Genomic DNA, 16,446 nt, shown 5'->3' with positions numbered 1-16,446 from the left:
CTGAAATATACATAAAACATTTGCCCCACAGTCTACCAGCAAAAGCAGAGACTAGACAAAGTGCAAAATCCACTCATCGTTCAAATTCAATTTTAAGCCGTTTAAATGGTAAATGTTCTGCAAATGTTCTGTCAATACAAGTGGATGAGTGAAAACATGTTTTGTTTTTTTCATTATAACTTAATCCACACGCCCACACAACCTTCAAACATTTGAAAATCCTAAAAATAGCCTGCAAAACACAATAGACTGGAGCATACTCAGTTCATTCAAAGAGTTTTTGTACTAAATGAAAGTGTGCTACATTTAAAAAAAATAATAATTAAAAAGTGGATATTCCATCATTAATAAATACATGCATCAATTTTTTTGTTTTACATCAGCGAAAAGAAAATGAACCCCTTTCCTATTAAGACAGCTACTTCAAACACAGCTCATTATGGATGATTTCTATGGGATGACTAGAAGCTCTGTAACAATCATAAGCAAAATAATACTGCGAGCTGTTAACCATGTTATTAAGTAACTGAAATGGAAACAGTTAATGGTGCAAAAACAGTTATTACGCAAAAATACAGATTATCAGCAGATTATCTGGGTTTGTTTTTCCATTTTTAACAACTGTTAGAAAAGCATTTGAGAAAAGTGTTAGTGTCATGGTGATAGAAATGTAAAAAACAAATAAAAATGTTCAACAATGGTCCACTAGTCATTAACACACATATATATTAGCCCATTTACTGTTAATTGGTATAATCCTGGCTGTCAGTGTTCAACGTATTTTAAGGTAACGACAACTAAACAATCGGAAATAAAACTATCACAAAGTGCACAAAAGATAAATACAAAATGAGAGAATAAAAGCCTGAGAAACAGAAATGATCAGTTAGCCTCTCGTGCTATCCAAAAATCTTGTAATAGGTAATTGGAAAATGAGTTTTAGCGTTGGTATGTAAAATATCAGAAAACGCAAAAGTGCGTACAGCCCAAGTAATCAAAACGGTCTCTAATTGTCTCACTGTTTTCTACATTGTTGCCAGTCAGTTTTTAATTTGGTACTAGCTGTAGGAAAAAAGGCTCATTTATTCAACAGATACACTTACAGTTAAGTCTGATTAACAGCTAGCATTACCTAATGAGTAAAAAGAGTGATTAAGGTAATTAAATTTAGCTTTTAACTGGGGGGAATTCCCATTTCCCTTTGATTATTACCAAATGACATATTAATATTCAGGAAGCCCCCACGGAAGCTTTTTGAAAGCTTGTGTTACAAAAACATTGACTTATGCCTTAATCATTTTCAAATGAATAGCATGACTCTAAAGCCCACAAATCTATTAATGCAGTCTAATCGTAAACGGAAGCTCTGTAGCATCAGTGGCCTCTGGAATGTGTTAAAAATATTAAATCAGTAAATGTATATATGATGGCTAATAGGTAAACAGCTGTACAGACATGCCACATAAGAGTATGAGATCATTTAGAACGCCACCATTAAATTAGTCTGTCCACACGTCTCAGCCATATGTTTTAATAACCAGATTCAGGTGGTCAATATACCATCACATATTGTAAACTTTCAGATATAAATATTGGAACTGGCATCAAAACCTCTACAAATGATAAGACTTCAAATCTGCTTTGAAAACAAAAACATAATAGAAACAATATATTTACAAAGGCTTTTTAGGGGCTACTGTACTGCACTAAAATTGTAGTTATTCAAAGTGAATTCACCAAATGAGATTACCACAGATTCTAAGGGCCATTTTTAATTATGATATACCGCTTTCACACGTATAAGGTTTATGCGGTCCAACGTCGTCCCACATTTGTGCCAATTAACTGGAAAGTGTGTATGTGCCAAATTAAAAATAGGCTTTCAACTTAAAAGAAGCTAATAAATCCTTGCAGCGACACTAGGACTTTGTTCCTCACAGAGGCACAACAGAATGAATAGCAGGGGGAGTGTTTGAAAATCCAGTGAGGGATTTGCCTTGTTTTCAATTTTTCCTGAAGTCCCAAAAGAGAGCGGGGATGGTTGATTCTGGCAGCTGACGTTTATCGAGAGGCAGTTAAGCATTTATGGTGGGCAGAAATCAGCAAAGTAAGGATGCTGTAAGGCTTCTTCTGCAGAGATCCTCTGGACAGGATTACATTTCAACAGGTTCTGGGTGAGATCAAAGGATAGATTTTAAATTAGTGATTAGCAGTATCAGATTTCCTACAGCAAAACTTTTAGCTGGGCTAATCCATCTCAAATCATCACATTTTTTAAACATTTTTTGCTTTTTTTTTCATTTTTTATTTATTTATTTATTCTTTTTAAATATTCTGCCTACCCACTTCCTGCATTTTTCCCCCAACACTTTGGAATCCAAGGCCATTTTAACATATCGTTAGCTTCATAGCATAAGTGCCTAAGTCATTGACTTAGTCAAATGACTTAGGCAATTATGCTATGAAGCTAACGATATCTAAAAACTATCAAATAGTTTAAAATTTTCACTGGCCTCCTTTACTATAAAAACAAATTATTGAATATTTGCTAGTCAAAATTAAAATAAAAGGTATCATATTTGAGCATATACTAAAAAATATATTATTGCAAAAGACATCGAGTGACAATTTTTTAATGTTATGTAGATGTTTTTCACAGTAATGGAAAATAAACATGAAATTATTTTGTCACAAAAATAAACCAACTTTGTCATCGAGCAAATGTGACAAGTTACACCACAAAAATGTCACTAGACAGTCTAATCTAAATACAAAAAATTCTGGGGTTTCCAGGGGGTACTCTAATTATAACTGAGAAAATAATTTTGTTAAATATAGGCTTATTTTTGCATTTTCGCAACCCCCTTTGCAGGCATGCACATTGCCATGAAGGAGTCAGATTTAGTTTAAAATGTACTAAGAGGCAATAAAAAATGCATAAACTATAATTGCAAAAGATTTTGTTCATAGAAATTAATATAGCAGCATAATTAGGAGTGATAAAGAAGGGATTAATAGCTCATTTCATGTGAGGAGCCTTGCAAGGCCAAGTTGCTGTGTCCACATGGAACAATATGGTTAGGGTAGTCTGATACAAGACCCTTACCCTCTAACCCAGCCGTGACTGCAACAGGCAAACAGGGATCATGCTATCCTCATGATGACCATTGTAAGAATTGCAATATTTATATATATAATTTTGCATTTTTTTGTTAACATATTCACGTCCAAATATTGCAACATATTTCAACATGTGAAAAAAAAAAAAAACATGCTAGAATTGGACCAATCATTTTTCAAAATTGGGGTGGAAAAAATACAACAAGAACAAAAACACACACACACACACACACACAAAACACCAATCTGAAAATTATCAAGTAAAACTTTACTAAAAGTTGTCTAAAGTTTTTCAGCAAACCGGAGGTGACTGAGCAGAAGGCCCACAATGATTTTAGATGGAATAACCCAGCTACAATAACAGATTTCCATTATTTTACTGTAGCTACTCAAATATTGCGCAAATTTGTTTTAGAGTACCTGAAGTAGATCCCGTCCTGTGCTACTTAATTTAGGGACCACATTAACCAGTGAGGTGGTGGCAGGATACATGGGATATGGCTAAAGGAAGAAAAAGAGTTTGTAAAGAATAAAAACAATTCAGTAAAAGCTCAATGCACTGGAAGTTTTACAAAGAAATGACATCAAAAAAACTACCTTGTAATCTGGGAGTTTTGTCATTGTTGGCCACTGTTCTTCAGTTGGTGTTCCCAACAATGTACAGAGCAGTTAAAGACAAACTTTTAACATTACTTTTAAGACTTGCTGTTCATAAATAATTTAAATATGAGTAGTTCTGCCCGAACAAACCAGAGACCCACACACCAAACTGTATATCGTCAGAAGGTACTGCATTAGCATGGAAAGGATATCTGAAAATTCTTTTCAACTGGTCATCCACATCATTCCCGGGGAATAAAGGCCTTCCAGCATTAGCCAGCTCTGGAAAAAAAATTAAATAAATGGCATCAAATTAAGTTACCATTCAAAACATGAACACAAAAAACCAACTAACTATCCTTTAAAGATGCTGGCCTCAACCACTACACAATATGACTGTTTACTTAAATGTTGAGTGACTTTAAAGAAGACTAGACAAGAAAGCAGGGGGAGAGAGCAGGGACAAGCGGCAACTCTTTAACTTAAATCTTTGTTTGCACATTTATTACTTGTATATAGTATTACATCAATTATTTTGTTACTTTATTGATAAAGTAAGAGCTTTACTTTACATAGTAAAGTAAAGATATTTTTATCTTATTAAAATATTGATTTTTATTTATGAATGGAAAAAACAAGCCATCCATATTAGCCTCTTATTGTACAATATAAACATTCTGTTTATTTATATGTACGAAGGACAATGACACTATTTCTGCATAGACTTCAAAGGCCTTTGGGTTTGAGTTGAATCCAGGCTGCTGTATTTAACTTTGTAGCTTATGGTCACCTGCTCACACTGTGACCTGAACTGGAACCTTCAAAAGTAATACTTTAAATATTAATATGTTAACTGTAATATTAACTGTAAAATAATATGAAACTACCAGAATCCTAAAAAGAGATACATTTGTGGTCTTACCACCCAGCACCAAATTATTGGATTACTTGTTTAATTTTATCCTCATTTGATTCCACAAACCACACACACAGACCTGCAAATATGCATCCAGCAGACCACATGTCGATAGAGGTAGAGTAAAGTTTGGCTCCAAACAGCACGTCCGGAGGCCGATACCACAATGTCACCACCTAAAAACAAATCAAAACAAAATATATTATCACAACCAGACTAATCTTAAAATAAATGTTGGGCATAATGATGGCTCTCTGAGGTGGGTTTTACATTTGGTGTGTTTCACAAAGAAATTACTTTGGCAACACTGTTACTAATACTGAATGGCATATTTAAATCTCCCTCTGCTTTCCACCACAACTTGTTGGCATTTTAAAAAGCTGCTGCTGTGTCACACACTAATTTTTCCAAGGACTTATGAAAATGAGTCGCCTGGAGGGCACCGCAGGAGTAAAAAGGACAAAAAAAAGAAAATCAAATGCAATTATAGAAAAATTCCACTTTTCAGAGCAAATGTGTGGGCTGACTGCAAGTGACTATGCGTCAGTTTAAAAAGTGCAAAAGTTCACCTTAGTAATTGTTGTGCAAATTACTAAACATGACTACCTGCTACAAAACAACTACTAACTTTTCTTTTTATAAAACTTATACTTGTAGAGCTTCCAGCTAGAAAAGGATTTCAAGTTTTTCAACTACGACAAATGAAAAAAGTACAGTGTTGTTAAGTCCTTGCTTCTAAATATGATAAAACTGGCTTTTATAAGGGTTAGCTGAATAGTATTGTGGATAAAGTAAAAACTTAAAAAAAACAAAACAAACCCTATACTACGTTTAAGCTGCTCGTACTATGTATATTATATAGTATGTCGATGTAACAAGAAGCAACTGTGGAAGCCACAGAGCAATACATCCTCTTAAATGTAAATGATATTTTAAAATCTCAATGCTTCAAACTCAGGTCTCCACTAGATTTTCTGTTTATTACATTTTCAGATCAGCAGCGTCAACCTGGGTCAAAATCCCCATGAGAATCGTTTGCCAGGTTTTTAGGTAAGCCTCGCCCGTCATTTCTCTCAAAGCTTTAGCAATAACAAAAATCAAACACCCACATGCTGAGACATGCGTCACTCCATTTCATCATTAATTAAACAAATTAATTTGAAGATAAAAGAAACAACTTGACGACCTTAACTGTGTGCACATGAGAGACTGCAAAGAAAGCACATTTTAAAAACGAAATAAAACACTGAAAAAGTTGAAGGGAATCTACTGGTTAGATGTAAATACTGTGCTATATTCTGGCTCCCTTTTATATTTAGATCTTAAGGTAATTAGGTCAGTGCACTTCTCAAACAAAGCTGGAAGCTTTCATTTTACTCAGGAAGAGTGGTTTTGTTTTAAAAACTGAGATAGTATGTTTCATCATAAGATTGTTAACCTTTTGGATACCAATACTTCTTGGAAAGCCAGCTTTAAAGTATTCTTACACCATTAGTTTACACAACATTAAAAATAAGTTGTCCTCTCTTTAGACACAGCAGGTGCCAAAAATTGTGCTTTTAACACTGGTCATATGTCTTTAGTTTAAAGCAGTGAGCTGTTATTACCTTCTGCATTAATGATGTATAACCTACCTCTGCTGAGTAACACCTCACAGGAATTCCAAAAGCTCGAGCCAAACCAAAGTCAGCCAGCTTCAGCTCTCCGTTCTACAGACAGATAAACAATTCTTACTATAATTATCAAAGCATATAAATGGATACATGTCTGTATCCACATTATCACCTCCCTGAGTCAATCTAACAAAATTTTGATATAAAAACCTTTGTTTTTTTTTATTTATTCTAAATCCCACTGCTTTTGAATTATATTATGTATATTATCATTTCATCGTCGCCCCGTGAATGCAATCTCTGTATCACACGTGGTAAACTAAGACACTAGTAAGCTGCAGTGCTCAAATGAATGAACTTCAAAACAAAAGATATTACACAGAATCTCAATGATAAACTCAGTGGTGCTTGTTTTCACAAAGAAAACCAGTGTCCATCTCACTTAGTTTTCACTTTAAAGAAATAGTATACTGATGGAGTCCACACAGCAATGAATGTTTATCAGCCATCAAGTCCAAATGCACCTAAACACTCACTCTGTTGATGAGGAGATTCTGCGGCTTCAGATCTCTATGAAGAACATTTCGACTGTGACAGAAAGCAAGGCCTTTCAACAGCTGGTACATGAATGACTGTACAGGAAAACAAACAGCATCAACAATATGGAGTTAATTTGAAATTTTAAGCAAAAAACAGGCTTTTAAGCAGTCAGGTTTACATAGTTTAAATGCTCTTCATGTTTATGTCTCACCTTCACAGTTTCAGGATCTAGATCCCCGTTGCAGCTGTCGAAATACTTCTTCAAATCCTGCAGCAGAGAAGAGAGACATATTAGCCTCAGAAGGTACATATTAAGATATAGTGCGTTTTAGGGGTGATCAACTCACCTGATCACAGTATTCAAAAACCAAGGTTAACTTCTTGTCACTGTGCAAAACGTCATGTAGTCTAAAAAAGGCAAAATAATATTCTGTTGGTGTTTGTTGACATCAGGGTTACATGCAAACTGGAGGCATTCAGCTCTTCTGTCAGACTTACCTGACAATGTTTTTATGTTTCAGTTCCTTCAGAAGACAAATTTCTCTCAGAGCAGAACTAGGCACCCCCTAAAAGATTATTTTTAAAATTTAATAAAACAAAACAAACAGCTTCCATTTAGTACTAGCCTGCTAACCACTAGCTAACAAACACTGTGACTCTCATATCATTTTATAAAGAACAAACCTCGTCGTCGTCGTCCAACCTGACTCTTTTCAAAGCCACAATTTCATGGGTTTCCCTGTTTTTTGCCTTAAAAACGGTCCCATACGTACCTATGGAGCAGACAAAATTTATTTAAACCACATATCCCGATGAATGGGCACAGCTAAGGGGTCCTAATATTAGCTCGCTACATGCCCACCGTTAGCTAGCGTTAATATAGTAAAAGTGGAAGGCAGAGCTCTTCGGACTGGCACTGTTACTAGCACATACTAGTGCGAGTAAAAACTCGCAATGTTTCCATGTGGTTAACTGGGGCATACATCAACGAATACATATTGCTTACAGATTAGCTAACTTTAGCCTTCGACCTGCATGAATGCTACATTAGCATGCTAGGCTAACTAATATCAACCTTGCGAAATTAACCAAAACGAAAGTCTGAAACTTACCCTCCCCGATTTTTTCAAGCTTTTCATATTTCTGCATGTTTGGCCAGTGAAGCCAGCCTCGAATACGTTAAAAAACCAACGAATGACAACACCCCAAATTGGGGTGAAAAGAAAATGTTATTGTAGCTAGCGTTAGCTTAAATCTGTCTACTATGCTGCTGCTCTTCGGATTGCAGCCGAGCATGTCTTGTTTGTCATCTACAGGCTGAAAGTCGAATTACAGCAACCTTGAAACTAATCTGCTATAATGAACAGCATTTTAACAAGCAGAATTTCGTGTCCTTAAAAAACATCATTTGTGAAAATCGTGTAAAACGCAAGTTTATGTACAAAAGTAAAGTAATCCATAATAGCATTAAAGCTCATTAAAGATGGCTCATTCACAGAGGTGTTGCTGCAGACAAAGTGATAATATGAACATGGTAGAGATGTGATTATCTGGGGCGATCATTACTAACATAATCTTAAAGTGCAAATGTATTCTAGGAAGTTGTGAGACTGTTCATTTCTTCAGTAGACTTCCAATATGGCCTAATATATATGTGTAGTGATGTAAACACAACTTTAAGGCGATTAATTTTATGTCCTTTGTGATGTGATCAGCAAACAAGGCCATTGTTCGGAATACTGATTGCTATTGTTTATTATTACAAAAGAATATGTCAGCACATACAGCTGCAATCCTTAATTTTTTGAACAAAAGAACAATTTTTTGGTGTTTCCTCTATACACCACAGCAGTGGATTTTAAATCAAGCAATCAAAATCAAGCTGCATATTTCCCGCTTTAATTAAAGGAGTTTTTACAAACGTTTTGCATTCACTGTTTAATTACAGGCATTCTCTATAGTCACCCATTTTCAGAGGCTTAAAAGTAATTGGACAATGGATTGACAAGCAGTTTCATAGCCAGGTGAGGCCTGTTCCCGTGTTCTGTCATGATAAGTGAACAGGACATAATATCCAAACTTGATTAAACGTTTTGAGATTATATTTTAAAGCTTTTCGCTGTAATTTAAAATATGAGACTCAGAGATGTTAGTGCAAGTGAAGAAGGCTATCATAAGGCTAAAAAGGACAATAAATCAATTTTAGGGGAGGCCAATAGAATAGAATAAATCTTTATTGTCACTGATGTAAGAACAATGAAACACAGTTTGGCATCTCTCTGTTTGCAGCTTATAGAGATGCCAAAATGTGTTTCAAATCAATAACCTGGTTCATTATTAAACATAAGGAATGGGATGACCAGCTCAGCAACACCAAAAGGCCTGAGTGAGTGCAAAACTAATGTGGATGATGACAAAATTATTTCTATGATTAAGAAAAACAACTTCACAACATCTTACCAAGTTAAGAACACTCTCTAGGAAATTGCTGTGTGTGTGTGTGTTAGTCCCCATAGGGAAATAGTTCCTCTGCATTTAACCCATTCACCCAGTGAAGCAGTGGGCAGCCATCAATGCAGCGCCCGGGGAGCAGTGTGTAGGGACGGTACCCTGCTCAGGGGCACCTCAGGGTAGCCGTTCAGTGGAGTCGAACCCCCGACCTTCCGGTCATGGGGCCACCACTCTACCTACTGAGCTATCCCTGCCCATATGTATAATGCTGTATTATTGTTGAAGTTTATAATCAAGAAACACATTCATGGATTCAAGAACAGAGTGTAACAACAAAACATTTTAAAGAGCCAAAAGATTCTTTAGTCACGTAAACCAAGATTAACTTGTACCAGAACAATGCTAAGTAAAAGAAAAAGCCCATAATCGTGCCCATATAATAACATGGAGCCAATGTTATAATATGGGCATGGTATGCGCCACAAAGTGTGATTGCTGACAGAATTAGCAGGATGAATTGCGTGCAGGGCTATACTCTGCTCAGGTTCAGCAGGGTAAACTGAGTGGAGTGAGCATCACGATGCAAACAGTGATCCAAAGAATGCTGCAGAAGCAATCCAAGAGTTTTTACAAGAATCAATGTCTTTATATTTAAAATTGTTAGTTTGTCCAACTAGTCTTGAGCCTCTGAAAATGAGGCATTATGTATAAAAATGTCTGTAACTCGTACAGTAAATAGTTAATGAAATTTTTGTTAAATGTCTTGAACCTTTAAGTCAGATGTAAAATCCACTGTGATAGTGTACAGACAGAAGACTACAAAAAGTGTCTTTGTCTAACAAACTATGGACCTAACTTTAGTCTTTTAAGAGCACAAGGGATATGTGCTGGCTGTGAAGTTTCTTCTTTACATGTGGCCTGGATGTAGTAAAACTATATATACAAATGTATGTGGAGGCAAAGAGGAATGATGCCAAAACAGCAATTCCTTCCCCAGAGTTTAAATTTAGAATAATGTCAGTACTGATCACTGGTAAGGGTCTGTGTTGAGTTTCTTTCAAATTTGTAACAAGAAAGGTTTATTGTCACCCACAAACAGATAAAAAACACTTTAAATTAATTTAAGTAATTTTAATATTTTGTCCCAGCACATTATAATCTATCATTCTATCAACAATATTGGAAATAACAGCGCATACAGTAGTGTAATTTGTTCATCACAGGCCAATCCACATTGGTCCATTTGTTCATACACATTTGTAAGTTCTCATAAAACTAGTCACAGAGCTGGCAAATTTACAGTACATTTTAAATAATTAATTTTCCACACATGTCTTGCTATGCATTTCAAAATAAACACCATTATACAGTATTATACAGCTACTGTAAACAAATATGGGTGTGGTCATTTTTGCCCCTCAGCTCTTTGCCTGCGGATGAGATCAGAATAATATCCTCCTTTGCTCAGCAGTTCCACATGTGTCCCAGCCTGTAACAAAAAAGAAAAAGGTGTTAGATATAATAAAAATTGATATAACACAATCAACTCAACAAGGAAGCTACCAGTATGTCCATATTTATTACTGAATACTGAAAGAATTCAAAGTACATCTCTGACATTAAAAGCTAGAGTAAATTAGCTGGAGGATTTAAATGGAGGTCAGAGTATGTTCTGAATACTCAGCCTTCTCACCTCCACAATACGACCATTGCTCATCACGCAGATCAAGTCAGCCCTTTGAATGGTGCTTAATCGGTGGGCGATGATGAGCACAGTGCGACCCCTTGTGGCTCTGTCCAGAGCCTCTTGCACCACTCGCTCTGATTCTGCATCCAGAGCACTTGTGGCTTCATCCAGCACCAGAATACTGGGGTTCTTGATCAAAGCGCGGGAAATGGCAATGCGTTGTTTCTGTCCACCTGATAATGTCACACCTCGCTCACCTGGATTTAAAGATCTGGAGTTTAGAATGAACAAGCGGCACCGTTTCTTAACAGTCGTGAAAGCTCAAATGGGAGCACATACCAACCACGGTGTTATAGCCGTCTGGGAAACCCGTGATGAAGCCGTGAGCATTGGCTTGCTTTGCTGCATTAATGACCTCAGCATCTGTAGCCTCAGGCTTCCCAAAACGGATGTTCTCCATGACGGATGATCCAAACAAAACTGGCTCCTAAAAGAAAGGAGAAAGAGGAAAAAAAGAAAGTTGCAGTGAAAATTGTTAGGAACTAATACTTTTTAAAAATTGAACATGAAATGATCAGCAGCCTTGACCTGATTGATGAATCCGATAACTTGGCTCCTGAGCCAGCAAAGGTCAAGTGTTCGAATGTCGAGGCCGTCCAACATGACTACGCCGCTGGTAGGGTCATAGAAACGCTCCAGCAGGGACGCCACTGTGGACTTTCCTACAGGGTTAAACATTTATCAGATGACCCAATATTGTTTCAATGTCGAACAGTTACTAAATGAAATGTCAGAAATTACCTCCTCCAGATTCTCCAACAATGGCGACTGTTTTACTGGGTGGTAGTGTCAAACTGAACCTCTGCAAGACTTGATGGCCTGGTCTTGTTGGATAACTGGAAACATATCAATAGAAAACAATACATCATTCACAAAACATTCTTTTATGTCTGTGCTCTGTTGTAGTTTTAAACTTATATTTGATTTGGAGCTGAATTAGAAGGATTTCAACCTGAACGAGACATTCATGAAGTCCACTCTTCCTGTGAGTGAATGGTATGGAATGCGTCCTCCTCCAGAGAGGGGGATAGTGGGCTGCAAAGCAAGGTATTCAAAAACCCGAGCCCCAGAGCTCATTCCTCTTACCACCTGCGACAAATGTTAAGAGATTGCCAGCAAAATATTTGAGGCATTTGGAAATGTTCACATATTATAATACTCCGGTTTCAAATCTGGTTGGATAATCAGATAATCGTAGTTTTTACTTACTTGACCGAAAAGTATGGAGATACTGGCCAAAGACCTAAACATAAAATGAATGCATGACTTGTAATTAACTACTTTTGAAAGAATACATTTAACAGTAAAAGAGAAATCATCGTGGAGCAAGTTGTGTGTTTTTACCTCTGAACAGTCTGAGAGGCAACCAAAAAGGACATTAGGTCTCCAGGAGACATTTCATTGCTTGAAATTAAAGTTCCTCCAGCAAAAATAGTTCCAAGGACAATGCCTGTATTAACACGACACAAAAACATTAGCATAATGTTGGTAGTTTAACAGCCTGCTAAAAAGTGTGTCAACTAATTAACATTGTAAAAGACACTCACAGTTCAGGGCTATGTTTGACAGCCCTTGGAAAATGGCAATCCCAGTACCAAGATTTTCATTCATTTCACATGATTTGTCAACTTCATATGCATATAACCTGTGTAAAAACATTACGGAAATCAAAACATTGTATCTCTGTCATAGTGCTTTTCTGAAAGTACAAAGGGTAGAAGTATAACAAAAAATATTCTCACTTACTGGAGCTCTCGTTCCTCCATTGCAAAAGCTTTTACTGTGCGCACATTACCAAGTGCCTCATCTGCCACCCCTGTCGCCTTTGCTACCTTGCATTTGACAGCAAGAAGTAAAAACACAGTCAGACAGCAAATTATACTAATTTTGCAAATAATAGCTCATGCAGTGCTTTTTATTGGTTGCTTTGAGTGCCAGTGGTACTAATAAATTAAGCACTGCTGCATTCGTTTACATTTTACTGCATTTCAAAATAGGAGTTCAAACTTAACTAACATCTGCTGGCAGTAATTAGAACAAATCTTGAATTTATTAAGACAGCCGCTATATGCTTATAATACATGAAATATAACATGCATAGTACAACACCTGCTCTTGAGCCAAGCGGGATAGTCTGCGAAGGAATGAGCCAATGAGAGCTCCTGCTCCCACAAGACAGGGGAGGACAAGTACTGTCAAACCTGTGAGTTTTGGAGAAATGACATAGAGGGAGACAAAACATCCGACTGTCTGTGTAATACTCCGCAGACCCTGAAAATATACCAAAAAAGTGCAAAAAAATAAGAATTAGAAGCGTAAAACCAGAAAAACTTTAGTAACAAAATCATCACTGCCGGATCGTTCTTGTGTTATTACCTGAGAAATAACCAGTTTAAAGGATGACTTGAACTCCTGAATGTCAGCAGTCAAACGATTCACCAGCTGCCCGGTTTTATTAGCATCGAAGAAAGCTACGTCTTGTCTGAATTGAAAGAAAGCAAACAAGACAATGTGAACTATGGGAATCCCTGCCAGACAGTGGATGTCATACAGTCAGAGTTACGTGTATTTGGATTATGACACCGTTTTTGCAGTTGTGCTTCTGTACACCGCGACAAAAACTTTAAATTAGACAATCAAAGTGCAGACTTTCAAAACATTAATCAAAGATTTTGCACTAACTGCTTAGAAAGACAATTTTACACATAGTAATTGGATTACTTAAAATGCCCAGTTGCTTTTGATGTTTTGAAAATGGGTCACTGTGTTAGAAAAATGTCTGTAAATAAACATTACAGACATAAATTTGTTAATGCAAATTTCAGTCTGAAGTCTTTATGTTTTGAGTTAAAATCCTCTGTGGGGAGCACTTAGAGCCCAAATTACAAAACTTTTCTCATGGTCTAAACACTTCTGCACCAAACTATACATAACATTTATTGTATACATCGATTTTTTTCCCTTTGTGTCAATATGTATGTATGTACCTCAGTAAGGATGCAAAAAGGGTCTTTCTCATGTCTGCCGCCACTCTTTCCCCCACCCTCGAGAGCAGAACAATGTACCCACTCGTCAACAGTCCCTGCACAAAGGAGGCAATTAAGTACCAGTTAAATAAACAATTTTCATTGAATAGATTAAATAAATAAATTATACAGTGAGATCTTTAAGTGCCAAATGAGTAAGATGAGAGAAAATGTGTGTGTATACGGCTACACAACAATTTAATATAGTTAACTGAAAACGCACTGACTATAGCATTAGAATGACTGCATTATAAAGCTGATAATTGCAAACTTCATGATTGTAGTATTTATTTTGTGCTTGACTCATGTTCACAAGTAAGTTGTGCAACTAGTGAGATTTCATGTGTACTTACCTGGATACCATACAGTCCAAGTAATTTCAGGGCTGGACCTCTTATCTCATGAACATAATTCCCAGTATTTTCTCTCAGGTAGCGTGCCACAACATTTACCAGATCACCGAGCATCAAGGGGATTTGAATGTTCAAGATAGCAGCACCAAAAGCGAGCTGAGGAAAACAGCCCCCCCCCCCAAAACATCCATTTTAAATGATAAGCATAAATGTCCTAACTGGCTAAAATCTTTTGCTTCACTGACATTCTTGATCAGTAAACAGATTCAGTCTTACCACAACAGCACAGACGAGAGTGAACAGCTGAGGTTTTACAAATTCCCACAGAACGTGCCATTTGAAGTCAGGCACTGGGTTTTTGGCTACAACTTCCACGGGGGTGTTATTATTCACATCTGCCTCACAGTGGGCTACATGGCAAAACAGTCGAGCTGAAACAGTAAGTACTGCTGGTCCCAGGATAAACTTCAAAGCTACTCCCGGGGGTTTCGATGTCCTGGTGGTGGACTGACGGACAGCTCTCTGAGTCAGGCTCCAAATGCGACTGACAGCACCGCCACGCTGCTGTGAGGAGCTGTTTGCATTAGACCCTGGGGATGTGTACCACCTGGATACAGACCAGGACAGAAATAAAATCAGGGAATCAAAATCATGAAGGTTTTGCAACACTAATGTAACAAAAATCCTGGCCGTTATCAGCTACTCAATTTTAATGAATTCGTTCCCCTGTGTTACAGTTGAGTAGCACAAGGAAATGTGGCCCAACTGAAACAACATTTTTGTTTTAAATATATTTTATTGACAACTTCGTATTAATAAAATATACACACATATATATATATATATATATATATATATATACACATATATACATATATATATATATATATATATATATATATATACACACACATATATACATATATATATATACATATACATATATACATATATATATATATATATATATATATATATATATATATACACACACACACACACACACACATATATATAAATTGAGAAATTAATGAGACAGAAAAAAACAAGAAAACAAACAATGTTAAGAGAACCTGTATTTAACAATTATAACGAAGTGGCACTATAATCACAGTTACACAAAATAAAGCATAAAGTATAAAACCAGTATAAAACTTTCCCTTCAGTTTTATATATATACGGTGATTACAGCGATTGATGAGCCTTTATCTGCGTGGGAATTTGAGTATAAACCGCAAATTGTTGTTTTTTTCTTCCAAAAGCCAAAGTTTAATTTAACAGAATGCATTTACTTGAGTATGTTAATGCTACTTCACTATTTTTTGGGCAAATGTTGAAGTTTTTATACATTTATCTTACAGTTCAGGAAAAATTCAGGAAAACTAGTCGAAATTTTCAGTTATCTCAAAAGTTAGAAAGAAAAATCTCACATTTGTGTGTTAATGATTTAATATTTTTAAAGTGGTTTTGTTTTGATTTGTTTTACTGTCACAGTACTGCTTTTTTCTAAGAGAAAAGATCTGAATAAGTCTGGCAGTGCTAAAGGAAATCAAAGTAGGTCAAGTGTGACAGTGAGGAGAACCACATATATGGGATTATACAGCTGGTATAATCTACAGGTCGCCTGTCACTGGCTAAATTAGCTACCGGTCACTTTAACCTACCGTGAAAACTTCCATAAGTCTGCACTTTTATTGCACCGGCAGTGCAACGACAATGGCCGCAATGGTGCAGCAGCGATGTTTGCTCTACAACTGAGCAACTGAAGCATCCTTTACTCCTTTTTCAGTGATAATAAACTCATGAGGTCAAAATAATCTTTAAGCTCTACAGTAATCCAGCGAAACTCTGCAGGTTGCCATGTTCAAACTCTCCCAGGATGCATTTCAGCTGGAAAGCTAGGACCGTTGCTTTAAGATGATTTTTTCTTTGTGAAACCCACAAGCAAGACGAATAAATGCTTACTTCACAGCAAGCTATATATCGATATTTGGGACTATTTGGACGACGCTAAAAGCGAAAAAGTCGGACAACAGAGGGTCTGCCATGTGAAAATTATTTAAAAAACTACAATTGCTAC

At 36.4% G+C, this 16,446-nt stretch overlaps 2 protein-coding genes across 3 annotated transcripts; both read right to left on the bottom strand.

Annotated features, from left to right (window-relative positions):
- Nucleotides 1-1,515: 1,515 nt before the first annotated feature.
- Nucleotides 1,516-8,094, bottom strand: cdk5 (cyclin dependent kinase 5). Of its 2 annotated transcripts, XM_026150195.2 has the most exons (12): nucleotides 7,902-8,094; nucleotides 7,474-7,562; nucleotides 7,288-7,355; nucleotides 7,137-7,197; nucleotides 7,001-7,057; nucleotides 6,786-6,881; nucleotides 6,271-6,345; nucleotides 4,716-4,812; nucleotides 3,933-4,002; nucleotides 3,718-3,778; nucleotides 3,541-3,621; nucleotides 1,516-2,170 (listed from the first exon to the last, which is right to left on the bottom strand). In XM_026150195.2, exons 1-12 carry the CDS (start codon nucleotides 7,936-7,938, stop codon nucleotides 2,084-2,086), a joined length of 879 nt encoding a protein of 292 aa, XP_026005980.1. In that variant the 5' UTR covers nucleotides 7,939-8,094; the 3' UTR covers nucleotides 1,516-2,083. The 2 variants fall into 2 exon arrangements, with proteins under 2 accessions (XP_026005980.1, XP_080149035.1); XM_080292909.1 differs by lacking the exon at nucleotides 7,474-7,562 and having other exon boundaries at nucleotides 7,902-8,076.
- Nucleotides 8,095-10,356: 2,262 nt separating this feature from the next.
- abcb8 (ATP-binding cassette, sub-family B (MDR/TAP), member 8) lies at nucleotides 10,357-16,260 on the bottom strand. The gene is made up of 16 exons (XM_026149001.2): nucleotides 16,031-16,260; nucleotides 14,643-14,973; nucleotides 14,367-14,522; nucleotides 13,975-14,069; nucleotides 13,364-13,469; nucleotides 13,097-13,258; nucleotides 12,734-12,819; nucleotides 12,535-12,632; nucleotides 12,332-12,437; nucleotides 12,197-12,230; nucleotides 11,940-12,076; nucleotides 11,729-11,823; nucleotides 11,516-11,649; nucleotides 11,267-11,414; nucleotides 10,934-11,184; nucleotides 10,357-10,729 (listed from the first exon to the last, which is right to left on the bottom strand). Exons 1-16 carry the CDS (start codon nucleotides 16,135-16,137, stop codon nucleotides 10,646-10,648), a joined length of 2,130 nt encoding a protein of 709 aa, XP_026004786.1. The 5' UTR covers nucleotides 16,138-16,260; the 3' UTR covers nucleotides 10,357-10,645.
- Nucleotides 16,261-16,446: the final 186 nt, after the last annotated feature.

Source organism: Astatotilapia calliptera, chromosome 18 (genome assembly GCF_964374335.1).
Source record: "Astatotilapia calliptera chromosome 18, fAstCal68.1, whole genome shotgun sequence".
Taxonomy (NCBI): Eukaryota; Metazoa; Chordata; class Actinopteri; order Cichliformes; family Cichlidae; genus Astatotilapia; species Astatotilapia calliptera.
This window is presented reverse-complemented; position numbering and strand designations above follow the sequence as displayed.

What these genes read in the sequence shown, in the direction of transcription:
- cdk5 (XM_026150195.2), bottom strand. Translation starts at nt 7,938, where the DNA reads ATGCAGAAATATGAAAAGCTTGAAAAAATCGGGGAGG. An exon ending in AAACATAAAAACATTGTCAG is followed by an intron (nt 7,198 to 7,287) that starts GTAAGTCTGACA and finishes TGCCTTTTTTAG; the next exon opens with ACTACATGACGTTTTGCACA. An exon ending in AGAATCTCCTCATCAACAGA is followed by an intron (nt 6,346 to 6,785) that starts GTGAGTGTTTAG and finishes ATCTGTCTGTAG; the next exon opens with AACGGAGAGCTGAAGCTGGC.
- abcb8 (XM_026149001.2), bottom strand. Translation starts at nt 16,137, where the DNA reads ATGCTTCAGTTGCTCAGTTGTAGAGCAAACATCGCTGCTGCACCATTG. An exon ending in CTCTCGTCTGTGCTGTTGTG is followed by an intron (nt 14,523 to 14,642) that starts GTAAGACTGAAT and finishes TGTTTTCCTCAG; the next exon opens with CTCGCTTTTGGTGCTGCTAT. An exon ending in TTCATGAATGTCTCGTTCAG is followed by an intron (nt 11,824 to 11,939) that starts GTTGAAATCCTT and finishes ATATGTTTCCAG; the next exon opens with TTATCCAACAAGACCAGGCC.